This window comes from Poecile atricapillus, chromosome 2 (genome assembly GCF_030490865.1).
Source record: "Poecile atricapillus isolate bPoeAtr1 chromosome 2, bPoeAtr1.hap1, whole genome shotgun sequence".
In the NCBI taxonomy this organism is placed as follows: domain Eukaryota; kingdom Metazoa; phylum Chordata; class Aves; order Passeriformes; family Paridae; genus Poecile; species Poecile atricapillus.
In genome coordinates, this window is record NC_081250.1 from 55,302,249 (window position 1) to 55,324,466 (window position 22,218).

Genomic DNA, 22,218 nt, shown 5'->3' on the forward strand with positions numbered 1-22,218 from the left:
TCCATTACAGAAGTCATTAGTCAGCAAAATCAATTTAGTGTACAAGCTTTTGTGAAGACATGGGGGCACTAATGATGTAGAGAAGTGAAAAAGTGGGGGTTTTTAGAGCCTGGTTATTAAAAGTTGAAACCTCTGATAACCATTTCAGGACAATGGAAGGTCTCTCTTAGAAATCTACTGTTACAGTACACCTAGATACTTAGCATTTCTATGTTTTTATGATGACTGAGGTTCACTGCTTTCAATGGAGTTCCCTGAAAATCAGGTCAACTTTAGTTGACCAGCAAGGAGATTGGGTGCAAGTCTAGCAAAAGGTAGTTGGTAGCTACTTTCCAAAAGATGGATGCCCTGGGAGAGGACTATCCAGCACCAAATTTTTCAGATTCCTCAGGCAAAGAGTTCCCGATCAGTAAAATGCCTTACCAGAGCAAGAAGCATCTGGACCTGTTAAAAGACAGCCTTCACACCATCTCTGATAAGATGCAATTCTTCTACCCAAGCACAGTTACAGAGTAAAACTGGGCTGATGCTAACACTTGCCAGCAGCCATCTGGTGTGGTAAATATAAAGGGTAAGGAACTTCAAGTGTTTTCATTTTTCAGTTCCCTGTTACCAATCCATAAATTTAAAAGACCACAGTCAAGGTCAGGGACTGTCTTTGAGAGAAGTAAATCTCAAATGCACACATGGGAACAAGTCCAGCATTATTTTGCTTTCCATGGCAGAAATCCAGGAGCCTGACTTGCAGTGTTTAGCAGTGTGTGTGCTGCAGGCTCTGCTAGCTGACTGTGCTGGGACAGAAGGCCACAGCCCCAATATGCTGGACATACTGCTGCAAGTCATGAAGCTATAAAATAGATTTAGAAGCCTAAAACTGGCCATGCAATTCTCATTTTAAATTACAGAGATGTGTGTATAGTTGGGTTATAGATTATACACTACATAATATAATATATAAATTTTATATGGCTTATAGATTTAAAGTACTTTTATAATCAGTTTTGAAGATTTTTAAGTACTTATTGGCTAGGTTCATTTGGAAAACAATGTCTGACCACAATCTAGAATATCTCATGACTTCTGTTTCTTTAGCATTTGGGAAATAATTTTGCTTTCTGTGTCAGTAATAGTAAAAGAAAAAGAAAAAAAGTTTGTGCAATTAAGATGGAAGAATAACCATGAGAATGAAAAAATGTGAGACTGGAAGAGGCCCAGGGTTTATGTCTCAATGACACACAGTTTTGATAAAGGATATATTGCTGCTGATACCTATATGACTGATTTTGTATTACTCATTTCCTGTAATAAAAGGGCATGAGATTAACTGTTTGAAAATGTGCAAAGTAAGAGAAATATTACCCTGTGAATCTTCAGTTAAAACTTGCAAAAGTTCAATTCTTGGTCTCCACTAGAGTTAATACAGGCCTTTGCTTCCAGGGTTAATCTTGATATTTTGAGCTCTTTTAAATTTTATAGGGATGACTCGGTATGTGTGAAGAAACTGCCATTTTGTAGCATGAAAGCTTTGAGAGAAATTCCAAGTAACAGCAGCAAATAGCTATAACTAGGGTTACACAGCTGGTTGTGCACGCATATCTGCTGAAGCTAAGGAAGTTGAAGTGCCTTGCCCAGTCAGAGATGACAGTCTGGCTTTGCCAAACGTGCTCCAGTGCTTCATCCACAGATTTGCATGATTACTAAAGGATCCAATAATTTAAGGTTTTATTTTTGAGAAAAGTTATTAAAACTCTGTAGCTGCTAGTATGGGCCAATATTTTAATTTATCTTCTTTCGATACATAAATATATATAAGTAATACTTTGCAATCACTAGTTACTGTATTTATTAAAATTATGATATTAAAGTTGAGATAAAACTGACATGGGAAAGTTGCAGTCCTACAAAGGAATCTTAATTATCTGATTGTACATATTTTTATACAAAATTGCCCAAGTAGATCCTACAGTCATTCCTGAATTTTGTGTGTAAATAAGTAAAAAAAACCAAAAAAATCCCTGCTTTATATTAGAATTTAGTTTTTAAATGTGGAATGAAAGAACAGATTTTAATTAGATAGAGATTTGGGTATCTTAGAACTGCCAGCGAGCAAAAGAATTTACCCGAGTTTCAGGACTGGATTATAAAATAAATTATATTTTTATTAAGAAATTACTTAGAGCTAAACTGTGGTGCTGGAAGGCAGCTGTTTACACAAAAAAAGAGCAGGAGCTGGAGAGAACTCATTGTAACAGAGCTGAGCACTGGCAGCAGTGCAGAGTGTGCTGGCAGTGCCCATGTCTCAGCCCTATGTGGAAAATACACTCTGTAGTTGTCTGCACAACTACACCACAAGTGACACTACACAATGGACAAACCCTTAAACATGCTGATGTTTTGCAAATGGAGTAAACAGTTCCTTAAAGTTGCAGAGGAATACTAGAATACATGTAAATATTTCATATTACACACTGCTAGAATTAATAGCATTAGCAGGAGTGAGATCTCAGGTACTTTACAGCACAAAATTCTATTTTTAATCAGAATAAGTTTACTCTGCATCATACTAAGATGAGGGTGGTAATTATTTCATTATTTGTAGATCTAAAATTGCACAGTTGAGTGGGTTCATGTCAATGGAAGTGATGTTAAATGTTTGGTTGTTTCACTTCAAATAAAAGCTTACTTATTCATGTGCGAGATCACAGCCATGTTTATACACACCTAAAAAGCTCTTTAGCATGAGCTTGATCAGTTTTTGGGTGGCTTTGCTTCTCTATTTTCATATTTCATATAGATGTTACACTTTCTCTGGTTTAAGTCCATACAGATTCAGAGAGAGTGAGCGGCTTTTCCCTGACATCCACAAAATGCCATGCCTAAGGCAGACTGGAAAGAATTGCCCCATTTTTGCCTATTTTGTTGGACAGCCCAACTTGTGGCTTTTTCTGTCTTGTTCATCTACTCTGGATAGCTCTGTGCGGGAGTCTGTGGGGACATGCTCTCATACTTCCCAGATTCTCTGCAGTGTAGCTCCCTCTGCACACTCCGCTTCACCTGTGGTCACCTATATGCAGGAGGAGCTGGAGAAGCTCTCATGCTCTTGCCCACAGTGATACATTTTGCTTTTTAAGTGGAAATTGGCCTATACCCCCTTGGTGGCCTCCAGATGCTTGTGGAAAGTGGAGCAGGGGAGGAGATTTCTTTCCTTCAGGCCAACTACCCACATGCTAGAGAGGCCTGTGGTTTCACAAGCACTGGCAACAATTCAGGAGGGAAAGGCAGCAATGGCTGGTTTGTTTTGATGACTGCTGTCCCAAACATGATTCCCACAGGTGTCAGGACTGCAGCAATGTGCCAGGACAAAGTCTCCTTCAGGCATAGTGTATTTATGCACATGTAGACCAGGTATATACCATGCAAATGCAAAACTGAAGCATGATATAACACAATAAATATTCTATTAATGATAGCAGAGCTTTACAATGTTTTGGATTTAAATTCCTACATTTGAACTTGCTTGAGTTGTGAATTATTTAATCCATATAATTTTAGATTAACTGCACAGAAAAAACAAAATAAGAGGGAATGTGTAAGTGAGCATCAGGCTGGATGTTTGGGCAGCTGAGTGATCCATGGAGCCAGTTGTGGAAATGATTTTCAAAACAAAGATTTTATATTAATTTATATTCACTGCAGCAACATTATTTTGTTTCTCTGTGGTATGTTTAGCACAGGAGATGGACTTTTATCAAAACTTACTTAGCTTGACATTAAGTATTTCTCTGAGCTGAGCCTGTCCCTGTGGTATCCAAGTTCTGACTTGTCAAAAATGAGGTTTCTAGCATTGCTTTCTGGATTCCTGGGTCAAAGAACTGATCTCTAGGTGTCCCTTATGTAATAAAAGCCTCTGTGGATTTTTGAGATGATTGTAGAGAGGAGGACAAGAAGAATAACACCCACATATGTTGTTTTTTGACTAGCCAGAGGGTTCCTGCTCTTCATTGTGTGCTACTCAGTACATTTTTGCCTTTTGTTTTAAAATGAGAATTTGAAGACTTTTTTTTTTTTTTAGATTTTAGGAGATAACTTTTGACTGCACAAGTTCTTTGAAAGAACACTTGTATTCCCCTACACAGAGTAGTTGCCATTGCCTCACATATTGTTTCAGCATTCAGAAGATATATGAAGCTAACCAAGGCTAAAGCTAACTTGAAATTCATCTATATACTAAAACCAATAAAGTTTTCCTCTTTTTGGAAGGAGATGCTTTCTCTTACTTAGGGCCTCAAATATTAAGTCTTTTTAAATGGGCCAAAACATACAGATCATCATGTTCCAGTAAAAGGAAAAAAAAAAGAAAGTCCTAAACTCTGCGTTTAATCTTTGCCAGTGGTTGTTCTGTATTCTGTGTTACAAGCCGCAAACCATTTTCTCTCCCTTTCATTTACAGCTCAGGTGGCAGTGTCTAACTACTGTTTCCTGAGCAGTCATCACACCAACCCCCTTTCCTGGTGGCCAGGTTTTAGAGTAGTAGTTCTGCAATGGAATAAAACTGATTTAGAAGAAAAGCACAGAACAACCCCAACACCGCAGTTTCCCCCCGATGTGCATAGGGAAATACAGTTATGGCACAAAACCTCTTTGGATTTCAGTGTAGGGGAACAGTGTGGCTATTATACATACATAAATACACACATGCATATATATATATACATAATCATAAAATCAAGGTTAAGGAAGACCTCCAAGATCATTGAGCCCAACCTTTGACCAGTCACCATCTTTTCAGCTAGACCAATGGCACTAAGTGCTTCATCCACTTATTTCTTGAATATTACCAGAAATAGTGACTCTACTGCTTTCCTGGGCAGCCTAATCCAATGCTTAAACACTGTTTCAGTGAAGAAATTCTTCCTCATGTCCAACCAGAGCCTTCCCTGGCACAGCTAGAGTCCATCTCCTCTTGTCTTGTCACTAGTTCCCTGAAAGAAGTAGCTAACTTCCCCCGTGCTAGAGCCTACTTTCAGGTAGTAACAGACATCAGTAAAGTCTCCTCTGACCCTTCTTTTTTCCAGGCTGAACAACCCTAGCTCTGTCCGCTACTTGCTAGATGATTTATTCTATAGGCCCTTCATCAGTTTTGTTGCTCCTTCTCGTGACTTGTGCTGACATCTCAGTGTCTTTCTTGAAGTGAATGGCTCAAAACTGGACACAGTGCTCGAGGCACAGCCTCACCAGTGCTGAGTACAGGAGGACAGTCATTTCCCCCGTCCTGCTGGCCACACTACTGCTGATACAGGCCAGGATGCCATTGGCCTTCTTGGCCCCCTGGGCACAGCTGGCTCATGTTCAGCCAGCTGTTGACCAGGACCTCCAGTTCCTTTTCCACCAGGCAGCTTTCCAGCCGCTCTGTCCCCAGCCTGTAGCGATACGTGGGGTTGTTGTGACCAATGTATACATTTATATATGTGTACATATGCACATATGTATGCATACATATATGTATACTTATACTTCCTATCTCTATCTCTTTTTCTCTCCACCCCCCCACTCTATTCATATATATAATCTTTTCAGTAAGAGTACATTTCAATTTAAAAGAAGTCCCCTGGCTGGGATATAATAGCTATATAACTTCAGATGTTGTTTTTAGGGGTGGGGACAGAGAAATCTATTGAAATTGAGTGGCATTTCATATCCGTGGTGAAAGTTGTTGTGTCTATTCAGAGTTCACATGCTTCTTCCTTTCTGTACATATGATTCCAAGAATAAACCATTATGTACTATGGTAAAGCCAAAAATTAAGCATCATAATTGGTGTTCAGATAAACAAGGCAGTCAGATCAACTTGCTGTGAAAGCACTTACTAGGCACTACTGATGGGAATGGTGTATTTCACAGCTGTGCTTGTTTGAAAGCAAATCAGCAGAGGAATTAACTCCACACAAATATTTTGTGATAGATTCCAAGTCAGAACTACAGTTTAATAGGGAAATTACAATTAAGGCAGTAGTACAGAAACACTGGCTTAAACTGGCACAGTCAGAATATGACCTGATACCCTGTTGGTCAGGGTGGTGGTAGCGGTTCAATTAAATGGTGATTGCAGTACCACTGGAGTGATGGATGTAGTTTTGTCGAAGCGGTGATCCTGTAGAAAAGGTCTGGTCCTTCTTTAGAGGTCCAGTGGTGGTTATCCAAAGCTCCTGTTGTCTGGGAATCCAGTGGTGGTCCTTTTGTGGCACCCCAAGCCTCAGATTATATCCAGGAACGCTTGGTTCCTCCCCCAGGGAAGAGCATCTCACAATGGGACAATGTGATTCTGTGAGTCATGCTGAGAGACCTTGATTAGCAGAGGGGCCCATTAGCAGAGGTGGTCCACCCCAGGGTGGCTTCTGCTTCCTGGAGGGAGTTATCAGGGCTGAGCTGTGGGGAAGGTAAAGAACCAGTGCTCCACTCATTTTAACAGCATATAAAAATGCTAGTAGAATAAGTACTTTTGGTTACATCATACATTGCAACCTAAGAGAACTGATCACAAAGGTCTTCCCTACAGAGATGTAGATGGATGCACCAGTCGCCTCAGAACTTAAGTCTGTATTTTTTCTAATTTCTTTCTTATTTTTTTTCCTTCATCATCTCTCCTTTATTTAAATACATATCAACAGGAACTTCTAAGTTCCTGCCCACTTTTTTCCTCTAATTTTTCAGATTGTCTCATTCACAAAAGTATGATCCCTGTGTGTAGCATAGCCTAATAGCCCATATCTGTCTTGTCTGTCTATGAAAACGGTAAAAACTGACTTTGGGTTCTCTGAAATTCCTATTTCTGTAGTTCTCAAAGCATTTCATTCTCTACAGTTTTGTGATAAACTTTTCAGTTTTATTGCATTTGTTACCCATTTAGCTAGTTGCTTTAAGGAAGTTGTTACTTGTTATGTCACATGTAGGCTTCTCAGGGTACTACTTCTTTGATACAGACTCTAGGTTCAGTAGACCTAGAATAAGTTTTTTCAATATTTTCAATATATCCTGTTACAAGTATTAAAAATGCAGTCAGGTGATAATTAACTTCTGTGATTTAAGACCAAGCCTGTATTACCTCCCAAACATGGATAGATCTTCATTTTATATAATATCTAGGAAATCTTGAGGAGGAAATGGGACAATGGAAGTGGTTGGCTATCTGTAAAAATAATGAAGTTTTCACCAGGCAGAAGTTGAGTGGATCATTTGAAGTCTGCTTATTTTCTTAAGGAACAATCAAAACTTGTTTTATTGTTTCCTTTTCCTGACCCAAACCAAGCACCACGAAATTTGTGTAGACCCTTGGCTTACTGAGACCAAAAGGGTCTGTATTCTTGCAACAGTGACTCAAACTTCGGGTTTTCTTCAGCCAGTTACTCCAGTGATTTGCTGTGCTTTTTGAATTCTGACTGGATGTAGCAGAAAGATTGAGTTTGGTCATCTCTTATTTGTTTTGGTGCAAGTAAATGATTAATACTGCTGTTATAGCCAAAACACTGCCTTCACCACTGAGCATGCTGGCTGGCATTGTAATATTTGTTCACTACCCTCAAGAGAAAGATTGGCAGCATTTCAGTGGTGGTATGTGTCCAGTACTTGTAAAATGCCTTTGTTATCTTTCTTGATAAAATGAGCTATGCAAATGTGCAACAATAATGTTGTGACTGAGTGTTCTCAGTGGTCTCAGTGTCCTCCAAATGAGAACTGTGCATGCCAGAGTACTTTGAGAACATCACAGCCATTGCAGCTGTGTTGCTCTTATCCTGGAACCATGCAAACAAATGTAATCCACTGGCAAGAGAGAGGTAGAGCTGTAGTTCAGAATGTGTTTCAGAAAAGACAAAAGATAGCCATCATCATGGTATGTGACTGTTAGAATTTTTTTCTTGCTTCCTAACTACTTATATTAATGGGAAAAAGACTTTTAAAAATGCAACATATTACCATTCTTCTGCAATCCACATTTCATGCTATTTCTCTTTTTATTTGATTGGGAGAACAAACCTTGTTGGGCGTGATAGAAACACTTCAGAAACTTACCCAACAGTGAATAAAATAAAAGTAGTAATATTGCTTGCCCGCTGATCAGCTTTGTTTTTTTCCCAATTGCAAATTAAATTTTATTTTGTAATCTCATCACTCTTCAAACATATTTATAATTCACATCTTAGAGAGATAGGCACAGGCCCATACTCCAGGATGTGTTGGGTAAGTATTCATACTTTTGGAGTTTAGGAAAATATAAGATCTAGTAATTCAGCCTTTGGATATGGAGAAAGTAGCAACAGAAAAAAACCTCAACAAGATAATTCATTGGGCTGATAATTCAACAGTTTGAAATTATTTTTAACTGAAGTTTTCCATTTTTGTGGTTGCTGGAAGAATGATATTCTGTGTGAGTGTTGTTAGATATGATTTATCTGGGATTGAAGGCATTTAAATCTGGCACGGCAGTTAAGGGCAGTTGTGTATGCTAGACTTTAAATACCCATGTTTAAATAGAGGACTTGACAATGCTGTCACATGGCAAGAAATAGCTTCATAATAATAGGTGTAATTTTGCACCTCAGACTAACACAGTTTTTGTGTTGCTTTATTGTTCAATATTGCCAGAAACATGTTTTCTGCTCAGTATATACTGTAGATGGCAGTAAGGTTATGCTACAAAAGGATACGTGGGCTGGAATAATTAAATTAAAGATGTGTGTAAAAACCTATGGATGGTTTCAGGTTTTCAGGTTAATTCTTTAATTTAGTTATTTTAGCCCATCTATCCTTTTCTCATTTCCTGCATTGTCTTTAGTGGATGATGCCTCCTCTTCCCTTATAACCCTTCAGCTTTCCACAGTGGTCTCTCTTTGCCCCCTGTAAATGCACTTGCCTGTTGCTCTTCTTCTCATGAGTGCCTTCCCCAGGTAGAGGTTTTCTGATCAGAGCTTTTCTTGGATGGGGATATGTGAGCTCACAGGTTCCCTGAGGGGGTCACAGTTCTAGAGCTGGGTATTTCTTTGCTCTATACATATAACTGTATGTGTGCACACATGTGTCTGTATACATGGAAGGCAAAACTTGGAAGAAATTAACAATATTAGAGATTAATTTCCCATGAAGCAAGTGCTAGCAACCATTGGCCTGCTGTAAACACCTATTCTACAAATAAGATCACAGCAATGTCCCTGTTAAAGATGAGGCTCTCTCCCTTCCTTGCTTGAAATTCAGGACTAGTCCCAGCAGTGCTGTTCTCAATGAGTTTTCTCAGTTCTCTGAATGGCTTTGCATTAGCCATGGAAAAGGGACCTGTTGTCACTTCAGCCCCAGTTATAAAGGAGCCTGTATATATTCAACTTTATGTTGTGTCAGCTCTCCTGCTTAGGGTCCAGTTGTCTTCCTCCTTGTTACCCATCACTGGATGTTAAATTCACCCATTCTCTCCAGCTTGCCACAGGTACTTTCCAGCCTTCCCCATGTTGCTGAATACTGCTGTCCTCAAATGAAATGAGTAAATTGTAGGGAGGTGGATATGTGGGTTATGGGGTCTTTTGAGAGACAGTAACTATGTTATGATTTCTTCATGGCGATTACAAAAAAAATATTTCTGGTGATGGTAGGGGTTTTATTACATTAAATGTAAATATATATCAGTAAAGAACAGTGTCACATAACAAACAACATCCTTGTCTCTCAAGGATGGGAACTGTGTCTAATCCCTCACCACTATTTCTGAAAACATTAAAAAAATCCTTAAGGTTCAGTTTCTGTTTTTGCCTGCACTTAACTCCTCTACATAATTTTAGAGTATCCACATCATTTACAGCAAATAAACATAATTCTTCAAGGTGGAATCACCTCTAGATGTAGGGCTTCATGCTTCATTAATATTTATTACAATTTTCAGCTCACTTTTTATGCCTACCAGGAAATTACACAACAGCATTCTTTATCTAGAAAAAAAGTAGAAAAATACCAAAACCCTCATTACCAACTTTTAAAGACAATTCCTGAAGCAGATGTTCAGAAACAGACATTTTTTTAATTAAAATAACAGTTGGAAATAGTTGGGGTTTGTTTGTTTGGCCCTCAAGGAAATTAAAAAGCCTTTCTATAATTCTAACTTTAAGAGGAAGTTCTATTGTACCAAGGATGTGGTTGCATGAAAGACGAAAACCTTAAGGATTTAAAACCTGTTTTCAAAGCTAGAAATTGAACTTCTCCTGCCAGTTTTCTTTTCTAATGCACAGAACATGTAGGTTCTCTTACAAAAACTGATAATACAAAAAAAGCCACCCACGTTTTCATAACATCTGCTCCCTGAGCATATGTAAGTAGTAGCAGCAGATTCCTGTGAATAAATAAGTACCCATGATTAATCCAGCTGGAGCAGAACAGAGAAGTAGTAGGCTCTTACACTTTTTTGGTATTATCAATATAATAATTCACTTCCATTTTAGAGTGAAAATCTAAAGAAACTTCTGCTATTCACTTGCAGTCTCCACTGAGCTGAATTCTGTTGGCATGACTGGTGAATTTTCACTGTGATTTTATAATGGGGCAATCTTGAGGATGTCTTCTCAAAATGAATTCTTTGCACTGGTATAGCTTGTGGGTCCAAGTACAAAATTTACTAGTAATGATATTTTTCTGCTAAAGAAAGAATTTGATCTCGCTTCTTGAGTAAGTTTGAAGAACTGGGAACTAGAGAAACTCGTCTCCAATGTGCATTTATAAAGTAATTGCAGGTGTTGTGGTTTAGGAATGGTATTCTATAATTTACTGCTCCCACTAAAACCTTGAGCATTTTGCTCCTCCCCGCCCCTACCTGCTCCCCTGTGGTGGGCTGGAGAGTGGAAGCACAAAAGGTAAAGATCACAGACAGAGATAAGTTACTGGAAGCAGAAATTAGGTAAGAAAACAAACAGCAACAGCAACAACACTAATAACAAAATCGTGCAAAAGAAAGAGAGTAATTCACATGCAAAAGGCTCACTGAGCCCAGCCTGTCCCAGTCACAGCCATGGTACCTCAACCATTCCCTCCATCTCAGAACCAACAAACCCCATCAATCCCTCTGCCCCACCCACTCAAGTGGAAGGAAATCTTTCTTCCCCAAAGAGGGGGTTCTCTTCCTTCTGCTCCCACCAATGATATGATAATGTCATTATTAGTATTACTAACATAATAATCTCTATGTTCTAGCCATGCCTGCTCTGGCTACTACAAAAATTAACCCTGTCCTAGCTGGAACTAGGACATTATCCACTCCTTATTCTATACCATGAATGTCATGCCCAGATCCTACACCTTCGAACTGTATACATAAATGTATGTATATATATATGGGGGGCAGGGAGTTTATGTGTGTGTATACAAGCACTGGTATCATTTCTATAGTCAATGGCCATCCCTCCAAGATGTCTGTTGAGTTTATTTAGTCCATGACTGTGGTTTCTAGCTGTCCTAGATGTCTTCCAGGGCTGGAGGGCTGGTGTGCTGTTGGCTGGTTGCAGGCTGCATCAGGAGCTCACAACTGGTGTATCAGGAGCAGTCCATGCTCATTGTCCATGATGGTTATGGCATACAGTGGCAGTGTCATTCAGCAGCCAATATTATACAGTTCAACATTACAGACTGTTCTTACGCAAAAATCAAATCCCCTTGAACTACACACTGTGTTTCCCTGTCCCTCTGCATTACCCACCATATGCATCTAGGTCCTTGAGCAAAAACAATCCCACAGATGGCTTTGCCTTTGCTTTAGAGGCAAAACCAAACTGTCTTCCCTAGCACATATTCCTCATATGCATCATGGGGACTTTATCCCCTCCTCTGTTATGTGGAGGCTTTGATGGAACAGGGAGGCTTTGAATTAGGAAAGCCTCTGGTGTTAACTGACTAGGTGGCATCTGCTAGACGTAGATCCCAACGTTAGAAGGTTCCACTACCTATTGCTTTAAATGTGGTTTTTGAATAGTCCATTGTATAATTTAATTTTCCCAGAGGCTGGTGCATGAGAGAGAATGATACACCCACTGCTTACCATGCTCTCTGGCTGAGGTTTCTATGAGGTGATATTTTAAATGAGTCCTGTTGTCTGACTCAGTTCTTTCTGGGGTGTCATGTCACCACAGGATTTGCTTTGCAAGGCCCAAGACTGTGGTCTTGTCAGTGTTGTGTGGTACAGGGTACGTCTCCAGCCATCCAGTGGTCGCTTCTCCTATTGTAAGAACATAGCGCTTGCCTTGGTGGGTTTGCAGGAGTGTGATGTGTAGTCAATTTGCCAGATCTCCCCATATTTATATTTTGACCACTGTCCCCCATGCTACAGGGGCTTACTTGCTTGACCTGCAGTGCATTTCACAGTTGTGGATAACCTGGGAGACTGTGTTCATGGTTAAGTCCATCCCTTCATCACTAGCCCATCTGTATATTGACTCTCTTCACTGATGACCTGAGTCATCAGGGGCCCACTGAGCCAGAAGAAAATCACCCTTACATTGCCAGTCCAGATCCACCTAAAACACATTAACCCTGGCAGCTTAATCTACCTGGCATGGAGTTCTTCAGTAGCCTGACTCTTGAGTATGACAAGACATACATGTATGTCTACATGAGATACAGGCAACTTATCTATCTGCACAGTGATGCCTTGCCAGGATTCAGCAGCACAGGTGGGTTTATCTCTGTGCTGGCTGTTGGTCTTTTTCCATCAGTCTAGCCACCCCCACTCATGCTCCCATTCAGGAGTCAGTGTACAGGTAGAGCACTGGCCATTTCTCTTCTTCAGTGACATCTAAACCCAGCTGGACAGCTTTCAGCATTGAAATCTGACTTGATCCAGTTTGTCCCTCAATAACTTCTGTGACTTGCCATGTAGGATTCCATCCACATACCCATTGGAATCTGATGACATTCATCTTTCCATTTTACTCCTAAAAACTGAATTTCCTGGGCAGGTGTCTTGATCTTACTTTGCTTTATGACAGAACTGGCCATAAGGAGGATTTGGATTATCTTCTCCCCTTTCTCAAAAACTTCCTCTGATGTGTTGCTGCGCACAATGATGTCAACAATATATTACAACTATTCTGGAACCTCATCCTTTTCCAATTCAGTCTGGATGAGTGCATGGCAAATATTGGGACCTTGGACCCCAGTTCGTACAGTGGTTTAGGAATTCTATTATTGAATTTCATGTTCCCACTGAAACACTCCAAACTCCCCTTAGGCAGGATGGAGAGGAGAATTGGAGGTACAAGGTGAAAAGATCGTGAGTTGTCATAAGAACAATTTACCGGAAACAGCAATGAGATAAGAAAACAAACAGGAACAGCAACAATATTAATAACAAAAAAGTAGAAAAGAGTGATTCACATGCAAAATGCTACTGAGACCAACTAGACTGCAGCCACTTTGCTTTCTTGGCCAGAAGAAACCCCTTCCCCTGGAAGAGACTCTCCCCAATCCCTGGCAATGATGTGAGGTAGCTTAGAATAATCTCCAGGTTCTAGCCATGCTCCCTCTGGCTGCAGAAATTATCCCTGTCTGTCTGGAACTAGGACAGTAGATACGTATATAATGTATACCTATGCTCCTAGCAGAGCACACTTATACCTAGATTAATAGCATGTCATATTTACCAAAAGAGAGGGGCGTGTTAGACTGTGCTACAGCTTCTATGTCCTTTGCACAGAAGGCAAGAGGCAGAGATAAAGATTGATGATAGGATGGTGTGTGCATAGTATCATGCTGCTGTGAATTCAGGAAGTAATTTGAGGCACAGGCAAGGACTTGGACTTTAGGAAGATGTACTGGAAAAGCCTCTTTGACAGATTGAATATGCTGCCTTTTAGACCCCTGTGAATTAAAATACACTTAAAGAAAATTAAAGTTGCTGAAAACTGAAACTAATAAATTCAATTTAAAGGAATTTTAGTAATGACAAAACAACACAACATATTCCTACACACAGGCAATTTGGGAATAATTGGGGGCAATAACTGGTTGATAAAAGAAGACTAAAACATCATGTTTTACACAGCAGGAGTAAGAAAACGGGTTTAGAGTGGTAGGAATTACATAAATGTTTAATTATATTGAACAAAATATTTATTCAGTGATCTCAACAGTGCATTGCTAAGTTTGAGGAGTTATTCTTGAATGCTTTCCAAAGTCTGTTATTAAAATAATGTTTGTTTATCTGAGAGACTTAAAGAAACAAAGATATGAGAATTTTTATTTAAACTGAGATGAAAACCAGTTGCAAAACTTTGTCTAAGTACAAGGGTTTAGGAAACAAGAAAATATGCAAAAGTGACTATCAGTGATTATAACTGAGAACTGAGAAGTGGGAGGTGAGTGTCTGTACTTTATTCATCTGGTCCCTCTTGTTTTGTGCGGTTGTAGATACTGAGAGTACTGTTCATAAAAATGTCAACATTTACTCAAGACCCAAGAGTTAGCTGGGCTTTAGGTTCAGCTCCAAATTTAGCATTAGTCTCTATTTTAAACCAATAAACCTGTATTATATCTCTATTTTAAACCAATAAACCAGCCTCTGCTGGTCTGTATTTATTAGAAATACTTCATGTGCTTTTTTTTTTTTTTTTTAAGTTCATATTTGTATAAGAGAACTCCTACCTCAGAGTAGTTCATCTCTAAGAAGCAGTGTACTTATGAAGATTTGGGACCCAGTCTGATTTCATTTATACTGATGTAAATAAAGAGCTAAGGTTTCAGATTGGGACTTGGAGGAATTAAATGCTAACTCCTGGGCTAATTCTTTCTGCATAATGTTATCTGTTGTCATACCGACAAAGTTGCAATTTAATGATTCAATAACTTACCACTGTCATCTCTTCTGATTTGCAGATGGGCTTCTTCCGCCGGAGGTACAAAGAAATTATCGAGGCTGAAAAGAGCAGAAAGGAGAATGAAGATAGTTGGAACTGGGTCCAGAAAAATCAGTAAACTGTCCATGAAAACAAAACTGCCCAGTCATGTGACATGCACTCGCTAGTCTATAGATCCTGCTCTCGTATCTTCCATATGTGGAAGAAGGAATCTTCTCCAGATTTTTCGGAGACCCCATTGATGCTGTGTCTTTATTACTCCCAAAAACTAGGGAACATATCCTGAGGCAACCACTGCAGCCATGTCAGGTGACTGGAGCGATTCACACTTCATTTAAGAGTTGAACTTTGACCTTTGGTAACCAAGCTGCAGTGCAGAGCAATATTTATGAGTCCAATTATGTAGTATGCCCTCAGGGGAAGACTTTTATCTAAGAATATTTTTTATAAATACAAGCTTTTTATATTGAGTATGTCTTTATATTTGTATCAATGTTTTATAATTTCTATTGAATAGCTATATAGTTCACTCAAGCACTGATATCTGGCTAAATCTAAATCTTTGAAAATATATATATATATATGTATATATATATAAATTCTATTGTACTTTTAAACATCAATGCAAGAGAGAAAAGAGAGATTTGCAGATAAAAGTAGCTGAAATCCTCATATGCTTAATTCACAAGGCTTGGTAATATCATATATAGATCATTTAATAGAAATAAGCCAAAATCTTTTTACTGTCTCCTTCTTTAAGTTAAATTTGGTGTTTGATTTATAAGCTACAGAACCTAAAGTATTTCACGGTTGTAATACTCTGTATCTTGAGTCTGTCCTTTACTAGCCTGGGTGGGAGTGGTTAAAAACACTTCTTCAGTGACATGTAGCAAGGTGTAGTTTGCTTTGGCTCACTGAGAAAGGCACCACAGAATGTTCTCTTTGGGAAGTTTTCTTTTGCAGTCTCTAGCACTGTACAGGTGAGATACCAGAAGGAGGTAGTTGGACCAACCACTATGGCATTGACAAATTCCTCTAAATAATAATAATTTAAAAAGTAATTAAGTCATATTAATATTAAGATGGATAATTTTAAAGCTACTGTTAAGGATTGTGATCTGTTGCTATTAAAGCAAGTGATAAATTGCTATGTGCTATGAGCATTATGTCTGCCATGTGAGTTACTTGAGTCATGAGTTTGTTTATATGATAATTTTAAGAGAGATAAGTAGATGCAAGGATTAAAATGTTTGGATATTTGAATCTCGAGGTTGCCTATCTGGGTGTTCCAAGTACTGAATGTATTTCATCAAGAATTTAGAAGGAAGTTTAGTCAAGGCGCAGATGTTATTGGATCTCAGCTTGCCACTTTTATTGCTGGTAATTCCTTAACAAATTGTTGAATTAAAAGAAGTCCAGTTGTAATTAATTCAAATATGTTTCTTCAAAAGCTCTTGGATTTCTGAACAGAAATAGTGGAACTCTGTAAGACTTGGGTTTAGATTCTACTTGTATTTTGCACTTTGTGTAAATAAGGAGTAAATGTCATGTTGGTATAAAATCCATGTAAAGGAAAGAAGGGTCAAGCTCTGTGGTAGAAAGTGAAACCAGGATTGAAAGGTTGCAGGATGTCTTCTTCCTTAAGTGTGGTAAAAGAACAGCTGGAAGTTTGGAAACTTGAACACAGAGAACATGCAAAAAATCAGCTTTAGAACAGGTCTTGCTCTTCTTTGCCATATTCATGATATCTTCAAATCATAAAAATGGTCCACAAACATATTCCTGTTTGCTTTTTAGCACCACCATCATCAAGTGTCTGCTGTTACTGCAGTATTGGTTGATATTTATTTACTATTAGCTATCTGCATGCATTAGGGAGAAAAATGGTTTTAATGTTAATTAAGTGTATTGATTCAACATCTGACAAGAACTATTAGTCTATTCAACTACCTTTCTTAAAAGAGTAATTGTTGATTTGACAGATTCTGTGTTACAAATTATCATTTAAGCCAAAATCCACAGCAAAATCCTGTTATAAGCACAGGTAGTAGAGTGCAGATTTTCCAAGGGAGTGCAAAACCAAAAGGTTGCTGGCATTTGACTGCACTGTTGTATTATCATCTAGAGACAGAACCATAGACTGGCTTGGGTTGGAAGGGACCTTAAAGGTCTTGTTCCAATGTCGCTGCCATGGGCAGAGAGACTTTTTGCTAGACCAGGTTCCTCAAAGCCCAATCCAGTCTGGCCTTGAATTGCTGTATTATCAGAAAGTCAAAGATTGGTAGAGTGGTTTGTGTTGGAAGGAACCTTAAATGACATCTAGTTCCAACTCCCTGCCCACGGCCATGCCAGGTTGCTCAGAGCCCCATCCAAACAGGCTCTGAACACTTCCAAGATGGGCCATCCACAACTTCTCTGAGCAACCTCTTCCAGTTTCTCATCACCTTCACAGTAAAGAGTTTTCTTCAAATACCTAATCTACATTTGCCTCTGGTATTGAAGGTTGTTGAATGTACATGTACATGTACACAGTACATGTCTGACATCAGTTAGTTTTGTTAAACAACAAAAGCTAATTGTTTGGTTTTTCTCTTTAAAAAAAATCTACATCAGACAGAAATTGGATAAGAGATTGATTCACAACTATAAATTGAAATTGCTTAAAGTACTTGGTTGAAAAAGGGGTCTTTTTATTACCTGTAAGAATCTCCAGTATGTGCCCTCTCTAGAACCAATCCCCCCCAAAATTATTAAAATGTAAAATTGCTGAAAAAATAATTCAGGGCAGAAGTGAAACTACTTACGAATTGAACTAAATTTAAAAGTTTCCATTCAAAAAATGAGAAAGTTCCCTTAAAAAAGCTGAAATCATTAATTTCCACATTTTAAACAAAATGTTACTTTGATATCTTCCAGAAATGCTTCCTTACAGTATTTTAAAAATCAAAATTGGTTATACCTTTGAAATATCTTTTTAAACTATATAAAGAAGAGAGTTTAAAAAAAACCCTACAAATTCGACATTTCAGATTTTATTGGACATTTTTTTGTTTTGTCACAAAAGTGGGTTTTCTGTCAAAGCAAAAGTGGTTTTACTTTTTAAAAAAAATAAATAAAGGTAAACCACATTTGAGCCCACACTGGACTTCTTTAATTTCTGACTTGAATTGTCATAGAACTGATCCAGCATAATTCATCCCTTAGTGAAAATCTAGCTGTTGGCCAGGTAAGTGCCATATTTGTGAAACAATCCACAAATTCTTAGTATCGTCACTGCTAGGTACTCAGTTTTTCTGTTGTCATGGATGGTTTTGGTTTTACTCTCCAATTTTTTTTCTCCTTTTTTTAAATCAAATTCCATTATGGCTTTTGCTTGCTTCCAGTTAGGATAGTTAGATCATACCTGTTCTTCACATTAAAGTACTGTAGTTGCACCTTTCCACTTCGTAAAAAGCAACCCAACAAAAAGTCACACCTTTATCAGTTGATTGCAATCAATTTCTAATCCCAAAATCTTTCAAAAATGTAATACACTTCAAGAATGTGTAGAACATACCTTTATTATAGAACTGCTGGGTTCTGAGTTTTTTAATTAAGAAATCATCCTAAATATCTAGAGGCATGGTTACTTTGGAAATTGCTTTTAGGGCTCTGGGAGTTCCCATCTCTCAGCTACTCATCAGTTTCTTTGTGCTGTTCTGCTTGCACAGAGTCTAGGGGTAGTCATTGTACAAGTGCTCTCCAGTTCATCCATCCTGGGACAGTGTCATCAATTTTCTTGGACAACTTCATTGAAAGGTTTGCTGAATTTATGTTGGCCTTTTTTTCCAGCAGACTCACTTTACACTAGCTATAAGCTATTGAGGAAGAAGGTTAGAAGAGTCTCATTTTCAAATGCTCTGGCATCTGAGATAGGTAAAACTTGCAATGTACAAGGTGTTTTCTTACAAATAGCATCAAAAGAAGTTGCTTCTAGGATAGGAGGAAACAAATTTCAGAAAAAGATTATCAGGAAGGAAGGCAGGGGAGGGAATCAAAGGAAAATACTTCTTAATGCAGAGCCGGTGCTGTTGTAATCCCATGTAGTTTCCATCTTTATTTCAAGAAGATCACAGTCCCTTCACAGTTTTGGTGGCCCACAGCACAGGGATAAAGCCATCTTTCACAGCTGTTTTCATTTAAAAACCATGGGGTTTGTGTCTTGAGATTTCTTCCCAAGCAACAGAACAAATAATATGCTCCAAGAAGGTCACTGGTATTCTCTTGGCCATTATAGCTAACAAAAACACCTGCTATTTTTTTTTCTGAATAAACTTGTTCTTTTATTTGCTTAATGAGGAAGTCAGCAAACTATAGAAAATACTGGAGCAACCTCTGAATTTAAGTCATCTCACAAGTTGCTTGAGAGTTATCTGAGAGAGAAATTATGCCTGATGTAAACTCCAAGCCTGTAAACCACTTAAGCAATCTTTTCATTTTAAAATGGCAAAGACTTCTTCAATGCCAAGCATAACAGTGAAAACAGCCCCTTCTATGCCTTGTCTATTACCATGAATGGTAATGACCCCACATACCAAATGAGTGATGTGCAGGTAGCTCAGTTTGCTGGAAGCAACATTTATAAAAAAATTTTCTTTGACAATATTTAGTGTCAACTTTCTTGAATGTGTATTGCTCATGGGCACATTTTGAAGTCTTGCACAAGCTTAAAGCATAGTATCCATTTGACATGGAAATATATAATATTGTTTTCACTGAAGAATTAAGGGAGTCATGGAACTAATTTCTATCCTTTGTCCAAGTCCACCCACTTGCTAGGGTTTCTTGGATATAAATGAAAGTAGAATTTCATTCATTGAATGTGCATTGATTAAACTGGCATGAAGACTAATTGCTTTTGGAGCTTGGTTTGCATGCACAGTAGAGTACCTGCACCATTGTCCTTTCTTTTTATCAGAATGTCACTGCTTATATATTGTAAAATTGTATGAGGTTTTTTTGTGAACTTGCTGGAACAATGTGCTAACTCTTACTGGTGTCACCTGTATTTAGAAGCTTGTGTTCGCCTGTATTCTGATTCACTTGCACTGTTTTGGAAATGTCAGGTTTACAAAAAAATACAACTTTTTGGAATAAAAAATTACTGCAAAATTATCCTAATAATATCATTTTGTCAATTATTGTCCTTGTCTAGCTCAAGTACTTTTCCATTAACTGGGTGAGACATTTTCTTCTGTATGTTTGAATTAAATACTATATGTATGTGTTTATCTGTGTGTGGATAATGGACAGCTTTTATTGTAATTCTATGACTTATAACATCAAACTATTTGGAGACAAAGAGTATAACTGACTTGACTATAGTATTTTAAAACCATGGAAATAAAATAAAGGTAGTGAGAATTATTTATATTTCATCAATCTTGCTTTATCAACATCAAATCAAATCCTATATGATTGTGATACTGACCTATGATAAGAACATCAACCTGTGTAACTTGAGTTCTGTTTCAGTCTATGAATTTGGATGAAAGTTGAATTTTTCAGCTTCATGTGCTCTTCCTGCAAGGATTTATAGTCCACAGTGGCTGGAATATAGTAGCTAAATAATACATTTTAAATTATGTTTTCAATTCTCTACATCGCCATGCTTACTGGTCACCTGTACAGGGAGCAGTAAGCTTTTACTTCTGCAACTCTTAAGTGTTTCAGTGTTCTCCAGACATACTAAAGCAGTCTATTTCCTCAATATTAAGACTGTTTGCTATATATCTAAGAACAGTCTGGGCAGAGTTAGGACCTAACCTGTGACACAGAGCACATTTGTACTGGTGGAAGACCACAGCTTTATGTACCACAATGCCAAAGGCATTGGAGAGTTCCCAGTAAATGTGGGTTGTGAGATGAAGGTAGCACCCTTCAAAGTAAAAATGTTCTCAGTCATTGCTGGGCAAAAGTGGTACGAGAATGCTGCTGCCAACAGGAATGCTATTGCCAGTTTGCTTTTGGAGATTAGTGGAAGCACTAGTGCTGCAGCAGCTAAAATAATAACCAGAGACTTTTGGATGTACTAAAATCTCTTTGTTATCATGTGTGCATGTATGCGTATATGTGCGCATAAGCAGGCAGTGTACATCCCTTCTGGGGCCAGAGGATTGATGAGCTAATGGTGCCCTCTGTGGCTTCTTGTCCTCCTGAGAAGCAGAGAACAGCAGTTTGTACATAGCAGGATTTTGTGTGTTGTGTTACCCAAACAGCTTTTAAGAACCCTGTAGGATTTCTGTTTCACTAAAGCAAAGTGGCTTTGCTTTAGAAATCAAACCCACAACCTTTAGCAGATTTGTTTCTTCCAGTTTCACCAAAAGAGGAAAAACTAGATCAAGCTTCAAGAAAAGTAAGATGTTCTTTAACAATGGAAAAAACCAGCTCATTTGTTAGCGTGTGCTCAGCCTGGCTCATGTGTCTGAGCTGGAGCTGGTCTGACATTTTGGCTCTCTATTCCTGCCATCAGCCTGCTCTTTGGATTGGACATAATGGAAGTTTTTCTGCTAAATCTTTTCCATTTAATAGTGAAATACCCCTTGAAAAATATAGGAGGCTTTCTCCCATATCTATTGGGTGCATATCAACCTGAGTAGACCTGGGTAAGATGTCTTGATTTGTTTAAAATTCTGAGTGCATAATGCACTGGATGATTGAGATCCCAAATGCCTAAGGACAGTGTCATTGGAGTCATTAAGGATGCAAAGTAGGTTTTAGTGTTCTCTGGCCCCACTTTGCTTACTACCAGAAGTAAAATACAATGCAGACAGCTGTTTTGTGTAGATTCAAATGTACAAATGAATTTAAAGTCATATGACTATTTACTGCAGCAAATCCAAAATTTCAGTATTTCAAGTGGCTGCAAATGGAGATTTTATTTGCAAGTGGTTTGGACAGAAATAAATGAGTGGAGAAATTAATCCTATTAATAAAAGACCAATGAAAGTTAGTTTATCATGTCTTGGTCATGCTATAATCTCCTGTGAGTGTTGGAAAGGAATAATTCACCTGTTTCTGGTTCATTTCTACTTTGCTTTTTTGGGTAGCTAGTGCAATTTTAATGCTTGAATTTCTAGATATGCAATGTTTTAGTAAATTAACCTGCAGTTCAACAGCTGTAAAGAATCAGAAATTAATGAAGTAGTAACCCTGAGCAGAGATGTCCCTACTGCAGGCATGCATTCAGATATGATGTGTTGACTTGCATTAAATGGTTCTAGATCTATACCAGCACAAGTGAGAAGGGACTCAACTGGGCTCCCCTGAAGATGAAGGACACACATTGTGAGACAAGCTTTGCGCT

At 38.3% G+C, this 22,218-nt stretch overlaps 1 protein-coding gene across 1 annotated transcript in view; it reads left to right on the plus strand.

Moving 5' to 3' along the window:
* ITGA9 (integrin subunit alpha 9) overlaps positions 1-20,054 on the plus strand; it is a 219,723-nt gene extending 199,669 nt beyond the window's left edge. Inside the window, exon 28 of the mRNA XM_058833171.1 lies at positions 14,893-20,054. Within this exon, the coding sequence (XP_058689154.1) occupies positions 14,893-14,991 (99 nt within the window). The 3' untranslated portion in view covers positions 14,992-20,054. The remainder of the gene's footprint in view (positions 1-14,892) is intronic.
* The last annotated feature ends 2,164 nt before the right edge of the window (positions 20,055-22,218 follow it).